Source organism: Drechmeria coniospora, chromosome 01 (assembly GCF_001625195.1).
Source record: "Drechmeria coniospora strain ARSEF 6962 chromosome 01, whole genome shotgun sequence".
Classification (NCBI taxonomy): Eukaryota; Fungi; Ascomycota; class Sordariomycetes; order Hypocreales; family Ophiocordycipitaceae; genus Drechmeria; species Drechmeria coniospora.
In genome coordinates, this window is record NC_054389.1 from 7,759,319 (window position 1) to 7,778,838 (window position 19,520).

The 19,520-nt window shown below is 47.2% G+C and overlaps 2 protein-coding genes across 2 annotated transcripts; both read left to right on the forward strand.

The window, feature by feature from the left end:
• Positions 1-8: 8 nt before the first annotated feature.
• DCS_02032 (glycosyl hydrolase, family 18) lies at positions 9-4,502 on the forward strand (the record flags this gene model as incomplete). The annotated part of the gene is made up of 6 exons (XM_040799362.1): positions 9-1,977; positions 2,036-2,445; positions 2,496-3,187; positions 3,248-3,325; positions 3,444-3,708; positions 3,807-4,502. 6 exons carry the CDS (start codon positions 9-11, stop codon positions 4,500-4,502), a joined length of 4,110 nt encoding a protein of 1,369 aa, XP_040660245.1.
• Positions 4,503-9,815: 5,313 nt separating this feature from the next.
• On the forward strand, positions 9,816-10,334 carry DCS_02033 (uncharacterized protein; the record flags this gene model as incomplete). Its single annotated transcript, XM_040799363.1, has 1 exon — positions 9,816-10,334. One exon carries the CDS (start codon positions 9,816-9,818, stop codon positions 10,332-10,334), a length of 519 nt encoding a protein of 172 aa, XP_040660246.1.
• Positions 10,335-19,520: the final 9,186 nt, after the last annotated feature.

Genomic DNA, 19,520 nt, shown 5'->3' on the forward strand with positions numbered 1-19,520 from the left:
ATATCATCATGGAGCCAACTTTACATCCGCCGTCTAATGACCATGACGTCGGTTACCTTTGGAGTTATGAATATATTCCTTTCTACTGGTATAAACTTCCATTCGCCACTCTTCCGTTCTTTTCATCAGGACAATTTTTACCTTTCCTTCTCTTCATCTCTTACACGCAGTCATTATATTCTCGTCCTGGATTTTCCTATATCGGTCAAACTCTGTTGCACGCCACTGCTCCGATGCCGAAATCTCTGTGTTACCTGGCCTCTCTTCTCTTGCTGGCAGCAGGAATCTCACCTGCTGCTGCCTCTCCGGATGACATAAATCCAAGTCTAGAGGATTGGCGCGCAGCAAATGAGCGAGCCAAAGCTCTACGGACATGTCCCTTGTCCTGTCAAGACAATGGCGGCTCAGACATCGGGTCCGAACTACCATGGTCCTTATTCTCAGACATGTCCAGCGTCGCGAAATGCAATGAGACCATGCTGCTGAGCGTCAACATCCAAACTTCTGGCGCCGAAGACGAGCAGCTACCCATCGCCGGAATCAGGGCATGCAAGGCAGACTACGGGACCAAGTCGGCGCAGAAACGCGCTGAAGAAAGCGAGACCCCTGCGATCTGCCCGACACCCAATAATGATATAGTCGAGGTTTCAGTCATGGTTGGAAAGCCCGCTGGCCACGTTACCGGCAGTGGTGCCAGCCCAGCTTCGCCGGACGACATTCTCTCTGCGGGACGCCAGGTTCAGAGTTATCTTGGCACCAAGGCACCCTCTTGCACGGAGAATGTTCTGACATTTGGTTACGCCCGGTCTGCGGCGGTCGGCCTCTTTGCCGGCGCAGAAGTGTACCAGCACGGAGTCCACGCCGGCATCTTGAGCCGCTTCCTAGACGACGTGGAAAGAGGAAGGCTCTCCTCCGAAGCCAAGATTGTTCAGATCTGTGCCGAAAATGGTCGTGGAGCTGATTACGCGATCGGAATCGTTGCAGCTCCTGCCAAAGACTTCACTCTAGTCCAGGAGGCAGTGCGAACCTGGGCCGAAGGAGGATGTGTGAAGGGAGATGTTGAGAACTACATGACGGTCCGCTTGCGAGTTCCCAGTCAGGCTAAAGGCTCCAACACCACAGAATCGGTCACCTCTTACCAAAACTCGACTGAAATGACTCACGCCTGGTCTAGGTCAAGGCTCGTTGCAAGAGGCACTTGCCGGTCCATTGCGGCAGGCAAAGGCGAAGGTTGCTGGGCCCTTGCCAAGCGATGTGGCATCAGTCAGCCAGACTTGACAAAGTACAACCCGAGCAAAAACTTTTGCAACAAAATCGATCTCGGCCAGAGAATATGCTGCTCGGCTGGCACGCTGCCCGACCTCATCCCTCCCAGCAGCTCCGACGGTACTTGCAGGACCATCAGAGTCGTCCACAAGGACCTCTGCAAGTCTCTGGCAGCAAAGTGCGGGCTCCCGGAGGCAGAGTTCATCAAACTGAACAGCAAGGACGAAAAGTTCTGCAATAAGTTGAAGATTGGCCAGCCGGTTTGCTGCACTCGTGGCAAGCTACCCGACATCACCCCCAAGCCCGGCAAGGACGGGTCCTGCGCTGTCTACACCGTCAAGAAGGAGGATGGCTGCGATGCCATTGCTACCGCTCACGGACTTACCGTGGAAAAGATTGAAGAGTACAACAAGAAGACCTGGGGCTGGAACGGATGCGATCCAAAGTTGCTCTACGTGGACACCAAGATTTGTATCAGCAAGGGAACGCCTCCCTTTCCCCAGCCCGTACGCAATGCCGTGTGCGGTCCGCAGGTGGCTGGAACCAAGAAACCGTCGTCCGGAAGCAGTGATGACTGGGTCAAGCTGAATCCCTGCCCTCTGAGCGTTTGCTGCAACATTTGGGGACAGTGCGGCACGACGGATGATTTCTGCCGCGTCTCCAAATCAAAAACTGGTGCACCAGGCACATCGGAGCCCGGCAAGAACGGATGTGAGTCACGACAGTGAAACACCCCCGCGTGAACAGGTCCGTTTGCTAACCAGCGCAGGCATCTCCAACTGTGGGAGGGAGATTGTCAAGGGCTCGCCGGTGACAAAACCGATGCGAGTTGCCTACTTTGAGGCCTGGAACGTTAACCGCAAGTGCCTACGCATGGATGTCGACCAGATCGACACAAACAAGTATACGCACATTCACTTCTCCTTTGCCGACATCACCCCCAGCTATGGCATTGACGTCAGCAGCTCCCAGAATCAGTTTAGACGCTTCAAGGAAATGAGCGGCGTCAAGAAGATCATTTCCTTTGGCGGATGGGACTTTAGCACCAAACCGGGCACGTTTAGGATCCTTCGCGAAGCGGTCAAAGGTCCGAACAGAGCCACGTTTGTGCGAAACATCGTTTCCTTCCTCAAGGAGCACAATTTGGATGGTGTCGACATTGATTGGGAGTATCCCGGTGTACGTCACCCTCGTTCGGCCTGGAGCAAGCAAAGCTAACGCGGCCACAGGCCCCCGACATTCCCGATATCCCTGCCGGAGAGCCTGATGCTGGCAAGGACTACTATGAAACTCTGAGCAGCCTCAAGGCGGCTGTCGGCAACGGCAAGTCCGTGTCACTCGCGGCGCCGGCGTCGTACTGGTATCTCAAGGCCTTTCCTATCAAGGAGATGGCAGCCAAGCTCGACTACATCATATACATGACCTATGACCTCCATGGCCAGTGGGACTATGGAAACAAGTGGACTTCCCCTGGCTGCCCAACAGGAAATTGTCTCCGCTCCCACGTTAACCTCACCGAGACAATGGACGCCTTGTCGATGATAACGAAAGCGGGCATGCCTGCCAACAAAGTCGTCGTCGGCGTCAGCAGCTACGGGCGATCTTTCAAAATGGCACAGGCTGGATGCACGGGGCCGGATTGCCTGTTTACTGGGAGCGCACGCGTGTCCAACGCAGCCAAGGGTCGCTGCACGGACACGGGCGGTTACATCTCCAACGCGGAGATTCAGGAGATCATCAGGCAAGGCAGGGCGACCAAGCAGTGGCTAGATGGTTCCGGCTCCAACATTTTGGTTTACGACAAAACAGAGTGGGTTTCGTACATGGATGCCGCCACCAAGAAGTTTCGGGAGGATGTGTTCGCTGCGTACAATTTCGCCGGCACCTCTGACTGGGCAGTTGACCTGCAAGAGTTTGTCGAGTAGGTGCCGTTGCGGAACATCATGCGAAGGCCGGCAGCAAGCTAATCTTCGGCTAGGAGCTCTGACGGTGACGATGACTACGACCCAAATTACGTCGCCAGCGTCGACCGGAACGCATTCCCGCCATGCGACGCCAAGTTCGGCAGCCTGGACGAGCTCAAGAGCAAGAAGGACGGCATCCCCCCGCATTGCCTGAACCATTACATCGTCGACGTGGAAATAAAGATCATGAACGACGCGCTGGACAAGTACCAGGTCCTCGTCGACAGAGGCTACGACGACAGATTCAGGATTTATGAGAAATACTCCATCCAGCAGATACCCTCGCAGATCAACGCCTTCATGGGCAACGGGCATGCTGGGGACTTCTTCAAGTGCGAGGAGACGAGGTACCGCACCTGCTGCTCGAGCTGCAACTTTCCCACTTGCATGCTGGACTGCGACAAGTCGAAAGACTGCAAGAACGGCGCCGGCACGCAAGAGACGACGTGTCCCACCGTCTTCAAAGACGGGCCGGACGGTATCGACTTTTTCAACACCAACGTGCCGAACGTGACATACACTCCGAAAGACCTCGACGGCTTCTTCGGCGCCATCGGCAGGGACTACGGAGTTGAGAAGGAGTGGATCAAGTTTGGCGACATCGACGTGCAGGTGTCAAACGGGTGTCAGTTCGCCGGTGAAGGTGTCAGGGACTGCCAAAAGAAACAGGATGACTGGTTCTGGAACTATCCACTGGCGGCCGACGACATCAAGCTCCTCAACCCCAAGGACGTGATTGTCAAGTCGTACGAAAACTCCAAAGACCTGCTGACCCGCCTCAAGGTGATCAGAGCCATCGGCAGCCTCGACCCCCTGCTCAACATGGCAGACGTGGCCGACGCATCGTCACTTCCGGCATTGACAATGGCATCCGCCGTGGACAGCATGGAGAAGGTCATCAAGGCCGCCGACGACATCAAGAAGAAGGAGAGGGAGGAGATGATATCCCATTTCATCGGCGGCATTCTTTTCTTCATTCCATTCGTGGGGGAGGTGGTCGGTCCGAGCATGGCTGCTGTGCGAACCGCCTTGGCCATGATCGAGGTTGCCGGAGAGGCCGGGCTCCTGGCGTACAGCATTGTGCAGGATCCCAAACACGCCTACATGGCCGTGTTCAGCACGCTGGCGGGCGCGGGCCTAAGTCGCGGGTCGTGGTCGAAGGCCGCGGCCGAGAGAAGAAGTTTGAGGGATGAGGACGTCATGAAACTGGGGTCGATCAGAGCCGATTTGGGCAAGATTAATGATATCCGTGGTGGGTTTTGCAGACTTTGATTTCACCGGAAAACAAGGTCGGTCTGGGGTTTCGAACAGGATGGCAGGGAAGGCTAGAGTAACGCTGAAAATCTAGATATGATGTAGAAATGTATACTTGCTACTATATGGCAATACTGCTCTGTACTGGCGAAAACGACCTGGTGTTTCGCGCACCTGGGATCTTGGCCCATTGCCGCCCCAAGCAGTCAAACACGTCTGGGCGCTGGGCTACGTGAGCCTTTGGTCCTTTTTGAAGCTAGAGAGGGAGAAGCGGCGACTTCATCCAACCTATGGTCGGCAACATCGGGGGTTTGCCATCATTGACCCCATTGTGACGAAAGACTCGGTGAACAATAGGCATCACCTTTGGACACCTGATGGTCAAAGTAGGGTCGATCACAACGGCGTCTACAGTTACTCACATGCATACAGTAATAATTTGCAAGTACAACTACTCCCTATTAACGGAGGAAACTACGCCATACATGTACATGTATTGTTGGTGTGTAGTTGTACATGTACTCGAGGTGAAGCAAGTGCTTGCGGCAATTTATAATACTTTCTATCAACCAGATAGTCACTTTCTGGAGCATACTGTAGATAAGACTGGTATAAATCCTTGTCTTGTTAAAGTGGGTGGGAATCGTATCCCCTATATATACTTCTAACTAGTTGCTGGAAGGTAGGCTATCCAACCTTACTCTATAGGTATGACCGTATAGGGTGGATCAAATCCTCTCCTGATCGGTTGAACCTATATTGGTGGCTGTAACATGGCTGTACTTAACCCTATCAAGGTTGCCTTGCGTTACGGAGTACTTCCATCTAACACTTTACTGCTATTATTATTGGATCAAATCGCAACATACGAATATGATATGACATAGGCTATAATGGAAAAATTTATAATTTATAATAGTAACTTGCCTTCACAAAGCCAGTATAGCAATAACTCCCGAAAGGTCGGACGCTGGCAAAATCACACTTCACTTGCTAAAGTGAACGTGTAGCGTAGTACTTTGGTATGACTACGAGTTCCGTTTGCTAATTCCATGCCCGTCTGGGCGTAGGTAACCCTGGCCAATGCCCTGGCCTCGGTGTAGTATCGAACGATACTATTTACTAGTAGTTGGGGGACTCTTCCGTTTAACCTATGTGTAAGTACAGTATAGCACCATAGCTCTTATTTGGCTCACTACCATAGCACATCTGCCTTGCCTATAGTTGCTATTCCATCTGACCGATGACATAAATGATTCGCCGACCTTATGGATCGAGAGACGTGGCTGCATCAGACTTTGATGGGACACGACAAGGGACGGAGCTGAAAAATTCGGGCTGACCCATCCTCCCCCCACGTGTCCAAATCTAGTGCGTGCTCATGGACGGATTTATTACTTACTTACTTAAGTACACCTAAGTACAACCACTTGCACGTACATGTACTGTACTGTAGGTGTGCACTTACTGAATTACTTGTACGTGTAGTTGTAGTAGCAAACTTGGTACACAATTTCATCAGCTGCTCGAAGTACTTGGATCCCTAACGCTAGCAAATCTCCACGTTCACACACAGAACGGCAAATATGGAAGAATTTCCCAGATGCGAACCATTGCCTATCTAGGAAGTACCGACGAAAGAATAATATACGGTTAAAATAATGTCTCCCCATCCATCAGCGGTATTACAGTAGCAGTACTACCATGGCATATAACATGTAGGTATATATAGATGGTGACTGCAGCCTCTATACTCCGTACAACTATGTGCCGGGTTCGATTAGTAGTAGACGATACATACGTTTTTTACCTACATATTACGTACGAGGATATGAACTTACCACCCTTACCAAGTACCCGGATTCGTGCTTGTACTTACTGTAAGTACTTATAATGGATCAACTTCAACAGGCAGGTAGAAATTGGTGCCGGTGGTTGTGAATCCACACGTACTACAACTACGGACTCGGTAATTATCTGTAATACATATCCGGAGTATACATGTACACTTCTATAAATACCCCTACAACCCGATTCATACTGCTCAATGATTTCCTGTCCCCTTCATCGCGCGTTGTCTTAGTCTGCTGCCTTTTTCCTACCACGAACCGCAACACAGTCATCATCAAAGCTTACCAATTCATGCGTCGGAGCTGGATACCCTCTCGTAGACAAATCGAACAATGATACTCGTGCGTCCAACCGTCGGTATGATCTTCCAAATGCTTACAACCTTTCTCCTTGTCGGCTTGGCTATCGGCTCTCCTACCAAGGCTGTCTTTCCAAGGAAGAGCAACTTCTTCTCACCTCCAAACTGGGCACATTTTTGGAACATCACCAATTTCAACTTTAATGCATCAAACACCCTTCGATCGCAAGATGATCATATTTCGTGGGGTAGTATCAACTTTACCCTTTTCCTTCCGGCCGTCCCGTATAAAGCCCAGTGCTCGGCCACGTGGGGGCAAACATCCGGCTCCTCCCATCCAAGCGACATACTTGACTTTATCGACTCAAGGACCATCTACAGTTGTGATATCCCACAAAACGACGGCGACGAAGTTGTGTTTCGATTCAATAGTTGGACTGGCAAGCTCGAAATTGCCCATATCCTAATTCCTCGTACTACTAGTGAGTACTACTTGAATGTAAAGGGGGGCATTCAGCTTGGGTGTACGAGGACCTTTGATAATAAGGATAAATGGATGAAAGGGGAAGCCTATTCCAGAGGCACATTTATCTGCGCTCATGCTTCCGTTGCTGTACCCATTGGAAATGTCACACATCATAAAATGTGGGAATTCTAAAGCGTGGGCTAGCTGAGATAAGGGGGTGAAGGGCTAATACTACATAAATGCGGATAGTTCCGTTTGATCTTGGCAGCACCCTAGGTGGCAGATGGTGATGCGTGATTGAGAGGGACAGTACAGCCTGATAGCTGTACAGAATTGGGCAACTACACTTGGCAGACGCTGCGTGGGCCATGAAAACGTTGTACCGTTGAAGTACCTGACTTGATTGAAACCACTGCAATTGGTAGGCCTGTCACTCCCAACCCGGTGCATCACAAGCTTGTTTATTTTTCTAGCGACCTTAAGTAGACTAATATTGTACCGCAGCATGGACATGTTTAGTGACTGCATTGATAATGTACAGTATACATGGAATAACCGAATCGGCAAAGGTGTATACTGTAATAGTCCCAGAAGCGCCATTCGGGTTTGTTACAACGCACGTTCTTTGCACGTTCTACGCACGTTCCAGATAGCCCGTACACTACGCACATTCCAGATGGCCCATACACTACGCACGTCCCAGATGGCATTTGCACATATTCAGATGCCCCTTGATCCTCGTTCGATACGTGTATATAGATAGCTAGGAAGGTTCTGAGTAGCGGTTCCTTCCACCATCACTGTTGCTACAGTCGTAAGACACATTTAGTGCTCTGGTCACACTCTTCATTCCTCAGGGCTCAATACTGCCGCATGGTGTACCCTGTCGTCTACGCGCCGCAACATGCAACTGCGTACTGAGTGGGCATACATAATAGCGTGGTGTACAGTTTCTGCAGCTTACCCAACGTGAGTGTTATTGTCTATTGAATAGAACCCCTGCCACTGTAACATTCCTGCCATCGTAACATTCCTGCCATCAGGAAGTCATTGTAACGGGCCTACGGGCATCTCTCCGTCTGGGACCAGTTGTTCCTCTGCGCAGTTACTGTGTTTGTTTTGTTGGGAGATTTCGCCGATTGTTTTTCTCAAGACTGTCTTGCGTTGCCACACAAGGAATGCAATGCCTGCAAGGGGCATCACGGCAATCGCAGCTGCCACCATGTATAACTTGGGAATTGATGATAGAACAAAGGTGAAACCTATGAAGAAACAAGCAAGAATGACAACAATATTAAGCAATAAGAAGACAACGAGAAATGCTGCGAAATATCGCGGCGAATTTGCCGTTGGCTCCATCCCTGGGCTGTGATGTTAGAGTTCGTCGTCTGTGGAAAGCCGGGATATTTTGCGAACAATTATGGTATTTCCAACGCCTTTCCCCACAGTTATATCAAATTTTTTCTTCGGATAAATATGCGCAGATGTCATAACTGGGTTTCATAATGACAAGCATGGAGTGCTGCTAATGATTATGCGAGCCAATTTGGCATTTCGCCCCCACCCGTTGTCCCACTAGACTCAGTTACTAAATCTTAGTTTGACTCGGAATAATGCACTACGGAGTACATGTATAACAGCACATAAGTACAGGTAAGAATAGGTACCTGGACACCAATGTAAGTAAGCAATATACTGAATCGAGTATCGAGTACGAACTCAGTAAGTACTCCTACTCCGTACAGTAAGTATACATGTGCCGTAGTAGATAGAATGTAGTTGAATGCAAGTATAAGGAGGACGTTCTACAAGTATTATTTAGTCTGAACTCCGTACTTGTAAGTGTACTTGTACTTGGTAACACACACAAGGCTGACTCTTGCAAGTACAAATACTTGACGTGTGCGGAGAAGTTACTTGTACGGAATTTCGTGCAGTAAAGACCTGAGACTCCGTAAGTAAGTACTTGCATTGTAAGGGGCTACTCCTCTTGTTGGTTGCTCGGGCAGCCCCGGGCCCTGCGAGACAGCACGCCCCACAGCGAATGAGGGTTTCCGCCCGCAGTTTCAAGTGCGCAACGCACTTATGTGCGAGAGCGTATATATTGTCGTAAGTATATATTGTCGCGGACGACACCATAGCAAGGAGGGAGGAGGAAAAGGCATAGTACGTTGAATGCAACCATACGACCGGCTCCTACCCTACAGCGCCGGCCCCGTAACAATACGTACTATCATCTATTGGAAAAGAAAAGAACGGAACGAATGACAATGGAAGACGGATTCTACGGGGGACTACATCGCAGCTCCGCCGATAGAGACCAGGCGCTTACTAAAGCGCCCGAGGAAGACGCAGCGGTGCAAACGGCAGAAGTACAGTTCCTACCGGACAATTATGCATGACGAGAAATACCGGGGCGCTTGGTCCGCAATATCGCAAGTGGTACATCCGACTCTGGGAACACCCGCACCCCCAACAACGGGGACGCCAACCATAACCCAGGACATCCTGCCCCCGAAGAGAGAGGAGATGGTAAGACAGAGGCAGTGCGATCCTTTAGACTGGCCAAAATGGGACGGGACCCCGGACACCTTCCCCTTCTACCACAGCAGGTTGGTAGACAAGTATGAGGTCGACAAGGAAGACGAGAAAGCAGTTTGGTACCTCATCCTCCATACATTACCCCCTCATCCTCCATACATTACCCGAACCCATGATGTGGCGCGTAGAAGGATTCTGGCGGTGCGGCGGCCCTGGAGGTGCGAGGAACCCTAGAGACTTCTTGGCATACCTGACCCAAACCTTCGGAAGCGTTCAAGATAAGGAACAGGCCCAAGACCGACTAGCGACCCTCATACAGAAAGAGGGGCAAACTCTGGGCGCCTTTCTACCCGATTTCGAAGATACTCTTACGAAAGCGGGAGGGGACACTTGGGGCGATGACTGCCGGTTAGCATGGCTGAGGAACTCGCTGTCGGCTTCGCTGCGGGAGCAGCTAATCGCGGTGGAAATGCCGCAGACATACAGCGATTACATAAAACGCCTGCAAACCCTTGCGTGGAATTTTGAGAGGACCGCACGTTTCCGCGAGCTCAAGAAAAAAGAGGCTCGCGCTACAATGACCGCCGTTACACGCATCATGGAGGGAACTTCAAGGGCTACCCGAAAAGAGATAGCCCGCAACAGGAAAGAACAACTATCCCTACGATGGATGCTGACGGCGATACGCTTATGACATCGACCCGCCTAGCAGAAAAGAGAAAGACGGTGCGCACTCCCTCAAAAGGAACTGCTGCAGCCGGTCCTGCAGGGACTCAGCGAGCAAGGTGGGTTACCTCCGAAGAACTAGCCAGCCGAAGGGAGAATCATCGCTGCCCGCGCTGCGGACGGAGCGAACACAGGATCGCAAAGTGTCCGTACGCCCCCGCACGCCGGCCCACGTCGCAGTCGTTCATCAGCATGCGGAGGAAGAAAGTGGAACCAGATCTCGAAGATGGAGAAGACGCTTAGACCGACACAGAGAGCTCGGGAAATACGCTGTCCTAGAACAAGGTCGTGCGCTAGGGCACATATCTATACAGGCACAGCAAGAAGAGCTACGGAAGTGGACAGAGACGGACCCATCGTAGTGGTAGTCTCAATCAACAAGAGTGAGGCTTATCCGCCCTAATAGACGAAGAGTGCCAGTAGTACGCAGCTATAGACGAAGAAGTAGCAGAGTAACTGTAAATACCTATCGAAAGGATACCGGCCCGAAAGGTGCGAGAGGCACCAGGATCAATGGAGTGCGCATCTATTCGAGGGCTTGCATGGTTCGATTTGGGACTCGACGGACACCAACAACTAGTCTGCGCCTACATTGTCTCAGAATTAGAGTTCCCTCTTATTCAAGGTAAGCCGCGGATGCAGCAGACAACTTCATACTCTATGCCGCACGAAGAAAGGCTGCGGCACGACCGAACGCAAACCTGGGTGAGCTACCGTAGGAACGAGGAAACCCCCAGCCAGCTTACAATGGAACTGAGACAGGCCGAACAAATTTCAGCCTCTGTCTTTGTCGGATATATCAGGAAGATTCGCAGAACGCAGGCCTATAATGCGGCCCAAGCATCATTCTTTGCGGTTAGCATGCAAGATATAGAGAAAAAAGGCGAAGTCGATAGAAGACCTCCGAAAAATAATCCCGCCGCAGTTCCACGACCCACTACCACCCTTTAATAAACAAGAAGCCGACAAGCTAGACCGGCAAGAACCGGGAGTCGACTATAAGATGCCGATTAAGACTGGGGCGGACGGTCAAGAGCTGCCATTACCCAATGGGGTGCTAGACGGGATGTCCAGAGCAGAGATCCCAGTGCTACGAAAAGCTCTTAATGACCTGCTGGATATTAAGGGGTTTATCAGAGCTAGCAGCTCAGAAGCGGCGGCCCCGGTACTGTTCGTCCGAAAGCCTGGAGGGGGGCTACGGTTTTGTTGCGACTACCGCGGCCTGAACGCTATTACAAGAGCCGACCGATACCCGCTACCCCTTATCAACGATGCGCTCCGCAACCTCGCAGCGGGCCCGCTGGTTTACAAAGTTGGACGTGGTGCAAGCGTTCCATAAAGTGCGGATAGCAGCAGGGGAAGAATGGAAAACCGCATTCCGTACCCGATACGGACTATTCGAATGGATAGTTACGCCCTTCGGACTTGGTGGCGCGCCAGCTACCTTCCAGCGCCATATCAATGGCGTACTGAGGGACTGCCTAGATGTCTTCTGCTCCGTCTACATTGACGACATCCTGATATATATACCAGCGGAACCCTAACGGACCATACGGTAAAAGTCAGACAAGTGCTGGAACGACTCGCAGAACATGGACTTCACCTCGATCTGGAAAAGTGCGAGTTTGGAAAACAATTGTTAAATATCTAGGGTTCATTATTCACGCAGGACGAGGGATCGAGGCCGACTCAGCCAAGATTAAAGCCATAACCGAATGGCTGCCCCCAAATATCGTCAATAGTATCCTCTATCATACAACAAGATAGTCACGTATGTGGGAAATCGATAAGACTGGTAGAAATCCTTGTCTTGAGTAAAGGTGTGGGAATCATATCCCCTATATATACTATAATACAACCTCATTGTATCTACTTGCTTGCGTAATTTATCTGCATTGTATATAGCACGAGTTCTTGCAAAGCCAAATATGACAAGTTATTACCCTCGTGGATCAATTACCTAAAATTTGCAATCGGATTTAGTTAGTATTGTACAATATAATGCATGTCCATTACTACAAAAACGGTCTAGTTGTAGAGGCATGCTAATTAACCCCTGCCTAATGTTCATCAAAGCTTAACTAGCATGAATTTATAATAGCATGTTTCCTCATCGTTTAATTGGGGTGTAGTTATAATAGCAATTGTTTCTATCACCCCCCTGCAAACCTTGCTTGTAGGCGAGCAATTCAGCTAATATTCGGACTACGAAACCCTCATTATCTAAATAGGGGATAGTATAATACCAATAGTTTCTTTCACCCCCCTAACCCGCCGACTAATACATACGATGACAGAGCTTATCCGGGAGAACATATCACCCTCCTATAATCCCTAGGACAAGACCTATATATCGTCTGATCCACATCTTACCGACCACCTCCTATTTGATAGACTAATCTAGAACTATATGCACAATGCCAATAGTCAGGTTGCAGCCATGTTAGAGCCACAAATATATCGTTTGATCCATATCTAACCGGCTGCCTCCTATTGGATAGACTAATCTAGAATTATATACTCAATGCCGATAATAAGGTTGCCGCCATGTTAGAGCCACAAGTATAGGGCCAATATTGAACAAATCTAGACCATAAAAATAGGCGCTACAGTCAGTGGGAACTTGTCAAAAGACTGGCTGTTGTACAGTATGATGAGTATGAATTCATACTAGTTATACTGTGGTGGTACACTAACAGTAGTGTGGTGGATACACTGCCAGCCACCCCGATGAACCTACCAGCTATTAGTAGAGGCTAACGCAATCCGCAACCACTAGCCGACAACAGAAAAGACTGCTGCAAGGCTAGATCAATGATTCAACATTAGGATCACCAACATCGTTCAGATACACCAGTATAACAACCAACAGTTACAGGTTGTTTCCAGGATGAGCAGCCGATGCCCAAGCTGAAGAGGAATGAGGAAACGGTCTCTACAGGTGTAATTAGAATTAGTGCATATAGCCTACCTAGCCCCGACCTGAAATTAGGGGAACAGGGCAGAGACAATCAACTAAGTTTCAATCTAAAATTCTACCTCTTTTATCTCCAGTCCGTTCGACAGTCCCAAAAGTAGTAGTGCTGTTTACACTAACTGCACTATAATATTACTAATCTTCTTACAGGACATACCTGCGGGCCTTTTGTTCGCATTACTACACCGAACACCTTGCTAGAAATCGAGCAATTCGGTTCATAATCAGACCACTTACCTCATCATTTTAATAGGGTGTGGTGTTATGGAGTCACTAGTACTGCCAGTATCTAGTGGTCGGAAATAGTTGTTAAGAAATCTACAGAGCTCTAACTCTAACATAGTGGCAGCCTTATTATCGGTATTGTGTGTATAGTTTTAAATTAGTCTAAACTTAACACTATGCAGAGGACTAAATTAGCCCAACGTGAGATACAGCGGAGAGCTATCCCTGGGTCCGATACGGACCATTACTAGCCACATTAATTCATCTTCATATACTGCTCACTCTATGTTCCGTTTTCTCTTGCAAGTAATAATGCTTGATAGATATACAGGTACTTTCATATAGTATGTAGATGTATATTCGCTATGTTAACAGTACGTGCAAACAAATACCCGGTATGTACGCTGAACTCTTTACATACAAGCATATACCTAGCATAACATTTGCCAAGTCTAACCGACCAACTACAAATATTAAACTCTGGACTGTTAGTTACTATTCGTGCTAGTGTCCTGTGTCGCCTACCTAAGTGCAGTGCTTGTACTTGTATATGTGCTTATTGGTACATAAGCCGGCAATTTGGACCTCTGCTAAAACGAACCGACGGCATCCTAAGAGCTCCACAAGGCCTATCTTCTAATCCACCGGATCCGTATATTAACTCTATTTAGTATAGTGGGCCCCAGGAGACTTACTTAGTAATGGGGCTACAATGTTTGTCCATTTCGAATTGCTACTGTGAAGCCAGGGTCGAGTTGGTGCCCTCCCGAATCCCAACGATCGGGTCAAGTTGACACTCGCCCGCTCGACCCTGTGCAGGCTTCCGGATAATGGGGCACTTTGCCTTATTTAGCCATTAGATTCGTAGCCGCAGCCACAAGGTTAAAAAGTTATAAGTAAGGGGTTCTGACACTACTGGCACATGAGCAGTAAGTAGAGCCCATAGTTTCAGGCCTACCGATTCAAACTTGCTACAATATCTGTCGATTAATACTGCACCTTTTGGATATACATAAGAAGTACTTCGCAAAGTAATACTTGAGAACAGAGCTCTAATGAACTATCGTGCTACCCGCTGGGAAATGATGTGTCAGAAGATTGGCTGTTACGTAGAATATTGAGAATTCATACTAGTCATTCTGTGGTAGTACACTAAAAGTAGTGTGGTGGATACACTACTCATGCCACTCCCAACCACCGATAGGTGGTGCTCACCAGCGGACTAGGCACTTTTGCACAAGTTCGAATTCAACCGCGTTATACAGTACGAAGACCACCCCTTCCATCACATACCTGTAGATATTCTAATACTCCTTCGCTCCAACATTTTCGTACCTTTTTTGCTGTATCGATAAATGCCCTTTTTGCGGCAATATACAAATCTTCCTTCGAGTTTGACCAATCTTATTAGTTGCAGGGATAACTCCCGGTTACCCCGTTCTATTTGCGTTATATATGCACTATGCGTATCCGATATATAGGTAGCAGCAAAAAGCTGGGTAAATCCGTTGTTATAGTTATTACTTTTATGAGATGTGCGTAGTGGGTTGCGGCTTGATGTTGCAACTGTTGTATCTGGGTTGCGGTTGAGGCATGTTGTTGCATCTGTTGTATCTAGGTTGCGGTTGCGGCTTATTGTTGAAACTGTTGTATCTGAGTTACGGTTGCGTTGCGGCTTGCTGCTGCAACTGTTGTATCTGGGTTGCAGCGGGGGCGACTACGTCGTCTCAATGGTTGTAGAATAGGTAGTACTGGTGCTGCCTCTGATGTATTATAGTCCTGATAGTACGGTTTGACGTAACTGTTACAGAAGGTCGATACTTCCGCACCCATATCAATACGAATATTAGTGCTGTCGATATCTAATATCATGTACGGCCCGGTCCAACCTGCCCTCTCGTTTCCCCTAGTTGTACGGTATACCGGAACGTTGCTACCAGTAGGTAGCGATAATGGTAGTATTGCTGTTATATCGGGACCATTACGGGCTTGTATTGCATCGTTAACTTTTCGCGGTGCAAAAATAGCTCGTAATTTCGCTATAGCCGCTTTGATTGCGCGTACGCGTTGCATGATTATTGCTGACGGTAGGGAATCCATATGCAGCCGTAGTAACGCACTTTGTGTGTTATATGTATATAGTGGCCAATAGTAGACTAGGATCACGTAATCGTGTGGGGCACGATTAAGGAGAGGATAAAAGTGGCCGCTCAGGGGCAGCCTCTTTTCCCTCCTTTCGTACCAAATTGACTCCATTAAAAAAAGAGATCTCTTGTTACCAGTTTCCCCCAGAACCGAACCAACACACTTAATACAAGGAGTGTTGGTACTATATTATTTGGTCTAGCAGTATTATTTATATCCTTAACGGCTATCTGTAGCATTGCCTCCTTAGATGCATGTCCTCTTATTTCCTTGTTGATAATCCGGTATGCCCAACGTAATGGTCGGTAGTACTGTTCGACTTTACCTACCAAGTAGTGTGCTTCTATCAGTACTTAGTAGCATGTAATTCCCATTAATCGCACTTCTGCTCGGAACTCGGATGCTGTAAAATTAGTACTCCGTACCCGCATTAGTTATTCGGATATCTAGTGGTCATAAGTACATATCAATCCTGCATTCTTGTAACTTTTTCCAAGCGAATTGTACAGTTTTGTCGAGGATAAGCCGTACTGCTTGGAATGATGTTACCTTATCTAGAGCATATAGGGTCTTGTTGCCTTGCAGGTCGACAATATTGACAAAAAACATCATAGTTAAAATCGGAGTCGTCTTTTAACGTAAATTTAAACCTAGTAAGTTTATTCCCCTTGATTTAGCAGTAGTAACTAATATTGTTATTGTACCTGCTGGGGTTTGTTTGGCAATTTTGTTTTTCTGTGAGTTAAGATAAGCACGCAATCTGTCTAGGTCATTTGGGTAAAATAAAAATGGCGTTTTTGTCTTATAATGTGGAAGGTAACTGGCCCGATTAGTATCTTGATATTAATGGAACCAATTGATTCAATAGATTCTACATCCAAATCGGATACTGACTTCCCCTGCGCGCAATTGATCGAGCTATAATGAGATTTCGCGTTATAGGTCCTGGAATTAGTTGTAGCCACCCGTTGAGTGTACTGCTGCTCCTGTATCTGGATGAATACCTCAAAATTGGTAGACTGAATAACTATCGAAATGAAATTATTATGCCTGTACTATCTTATCTATTGTCTTTAGTGGTAGTATTTGCCTGTTTTTTGGTTCGGTTCTGGGGGCAACTGGTAACAAGAAATTACTTTCAATAATTCAATTTGATACGAAAGGGGTAAGATGGAGGTTGCGTTCTTGCATCCTCCTTATGCCCCAGTTGGTTACAAGGTTGCGATTTCGCAATCCTATTTAAGTCATTTTTGTCCCAGCATTGACCTTTCCTTAGTCAACGTACCCACACTAGCGTTGACCTTCCTCTAGTCAACGTATACACACTCTATTATACCATAGTAAGCAGCTTGAGTTGTAAGGAACATTGTACTAGCAAAGCATTAGGGAATTCGTTGCAAGTATCGTATTCGTAAATATATTCGACTGCGCCTTTAAAGACTATAAGCTATGCCAAAATGACTGCTTATTGCTGTTACCGTAAAATTAGCATTCCTTCTTCCAGGGTATCTTAGCCCGTTATTATTCCTTAATAGGGCAGCTGCGCATCCACCAGCCGGTCTTGTGGTATATATAACAACTGCGTTTCTACTGCTCTTGTTGTGTGCCTTATTGTATGCATTGCAACTGCTGTTGTTGTTGTCGGTTGCGGTTATCGTTACACCGTCGGTCGACAAAGTAGGTACCTGTTCTTATTTCATTGTTTCTTTTCTTGTATGCCTATATTGATGTCTGTAGATCGGCGTATAATTGTCTGAACGCCATTGGTATCCGTAAGAATGCCTTGTCTAATTCCAGTGCATATTTGCATGTACAAGTTATATAGCAATTTGCATACTGTCTGGTGCATTGTCTTAACCTAATAACCGTCTACACAGTTATATCCAATGTAGTAAGATCCGTAAGATTTACTGCAAGTCCCTGCTCGTTGTTTCCTTTTCATTCTTTACTGATGTAAATATTATTGTTAACCACTTGTTGAAGTTCTGCGTTAATTTGACCTCTGAATCGAATTCTTGTTTCAATGCATTATGCATTTGCCCAAAAGTCCAATCTTATTGCATTGTTTGTAATGCCCAAATTCGCGCTTCTCCACCTAGTATCTCGTTGAATACGGCATAATACTTGCTTTGTTATATCCCTACTTTTTGGCAAACGTGTTGGAAATAATATATCATCAAACATATCGTATAACTCTCTGGTATATTGGTCGACTAACAGCCATTTCTTCATGAAATTCATATAATTTTGGTTGTCAATCTGCTCATTACCCCCTCTGTATGTGTAACACTTAATCGGTCGGATTGATGGTTATTGAGTTGGGGTTGTATGCTGGGGTCGAATTGGGGTTTTTATCAGGGAAAATGCTTTTTGTAGTAGCTGGCTCTAATCAGAATCGGTACGATATATCGTATTACATATAATCGGTTGGTCGTACAGTTGATTCTCTTGTTGTAAGGGGGGGGGGGTCGGGGTCTGTTGTACTCTAGTTGTTGGATCCTTGTTAATATTGTCGGTAGCTATAGTATTAACAGTAGCTCAGTTGTCGATAGTATTGGTAGGTCGGCTGTCGCTAGTATTGGAAGGTTGGTTATCGATAGTATCGGTAGGTTGATTATTAATAGTATCGTTAGAATTGGGATTCTTGTTGTTCTGCGTTACTGTTTTCCCTGTTTCTTTGGTATCAAGTTCTGGAAAAAAGTAAGCAGTCATGGAGGCATTTCTCCCTTTCCTTTATATCCCATTCCAGCAATTCCGTACTGTTAGGTACCTGCATTAGCTAGAGTGTTATACGACCGTGCAATGATCCTGTATATACCCTATAGTAACGTAGGGTATCCTGAAGTATCTTTTTAACCTTTGGGTAGGTGCAGTTGAACATCTCTTCATCCCATACCTGGAAGTATTGGAATTATACACATACCGCCTCGTCAGACATATTACTATCCTAACGTAACTCGATATTATTCGAATAATATAAGTATTCAGGAAGTCGTTAGATGCATTTTTTTTTCAGGAATCATTCTTATATCTATGTGTTCCGCCTTTAGCGGTTTTCGGTTATCTCATCGCACTCTGCACCTTCAATAACATAGGCCATTATCTTAACTTAGTCGCCGGATGCTGATTCCTAGTATTGAATTATATCTGCTATTGTTTATATCGATTTTGCTTAGCGTTTTGTTGTTTTATTTCTGACTGGTTATATTGTAACGGTCGTCGGAATGGTTGCTGTGTCCTTACTGGAATGGTCAGGACAGTTTTCGGAATGCATTATATTACACTTCTAGAGATTGGGGGAAACCGGGTCTCTAGGTACAAGGGAACGGTATCAAATGGTTCAGAGAGCTGGAGATAAAGATAGGCGTATCTTAAGCAATCAAAATCTAGGTACCGGAACGTCTGTATGAACAGGTGCCTTAGTCGCAATACTACCAGTGGAATCTCTGGTTAGAAACGGCTAATAGTATCGTGATCCTCTTCTAGCCTTGCTAATCTGCACTGTTCTTTTCACACAGCACTGATTAGTATTGGTTCGGTTATGGGGGAAACTGGTAACAAGAGATCAGTTTCAATCATTGAATTTAGTACGGAAGGAGGAAAAAGGAGGTTGCGCTCCTTCATCCTACTTGTATCCCAGTCGGTTTCAAGGTTGCGATCACGCAATCTTATCTGAGTCATTTTTTCCCCTGCATTGACCTTTATTTGATCAACGTACCCACACTAGCATCAATGTATACACACAAATACTCTCTAGTATATATCTAACTAGTTACTCTGTACTCCGTACTGGAAGGTAGATTATCC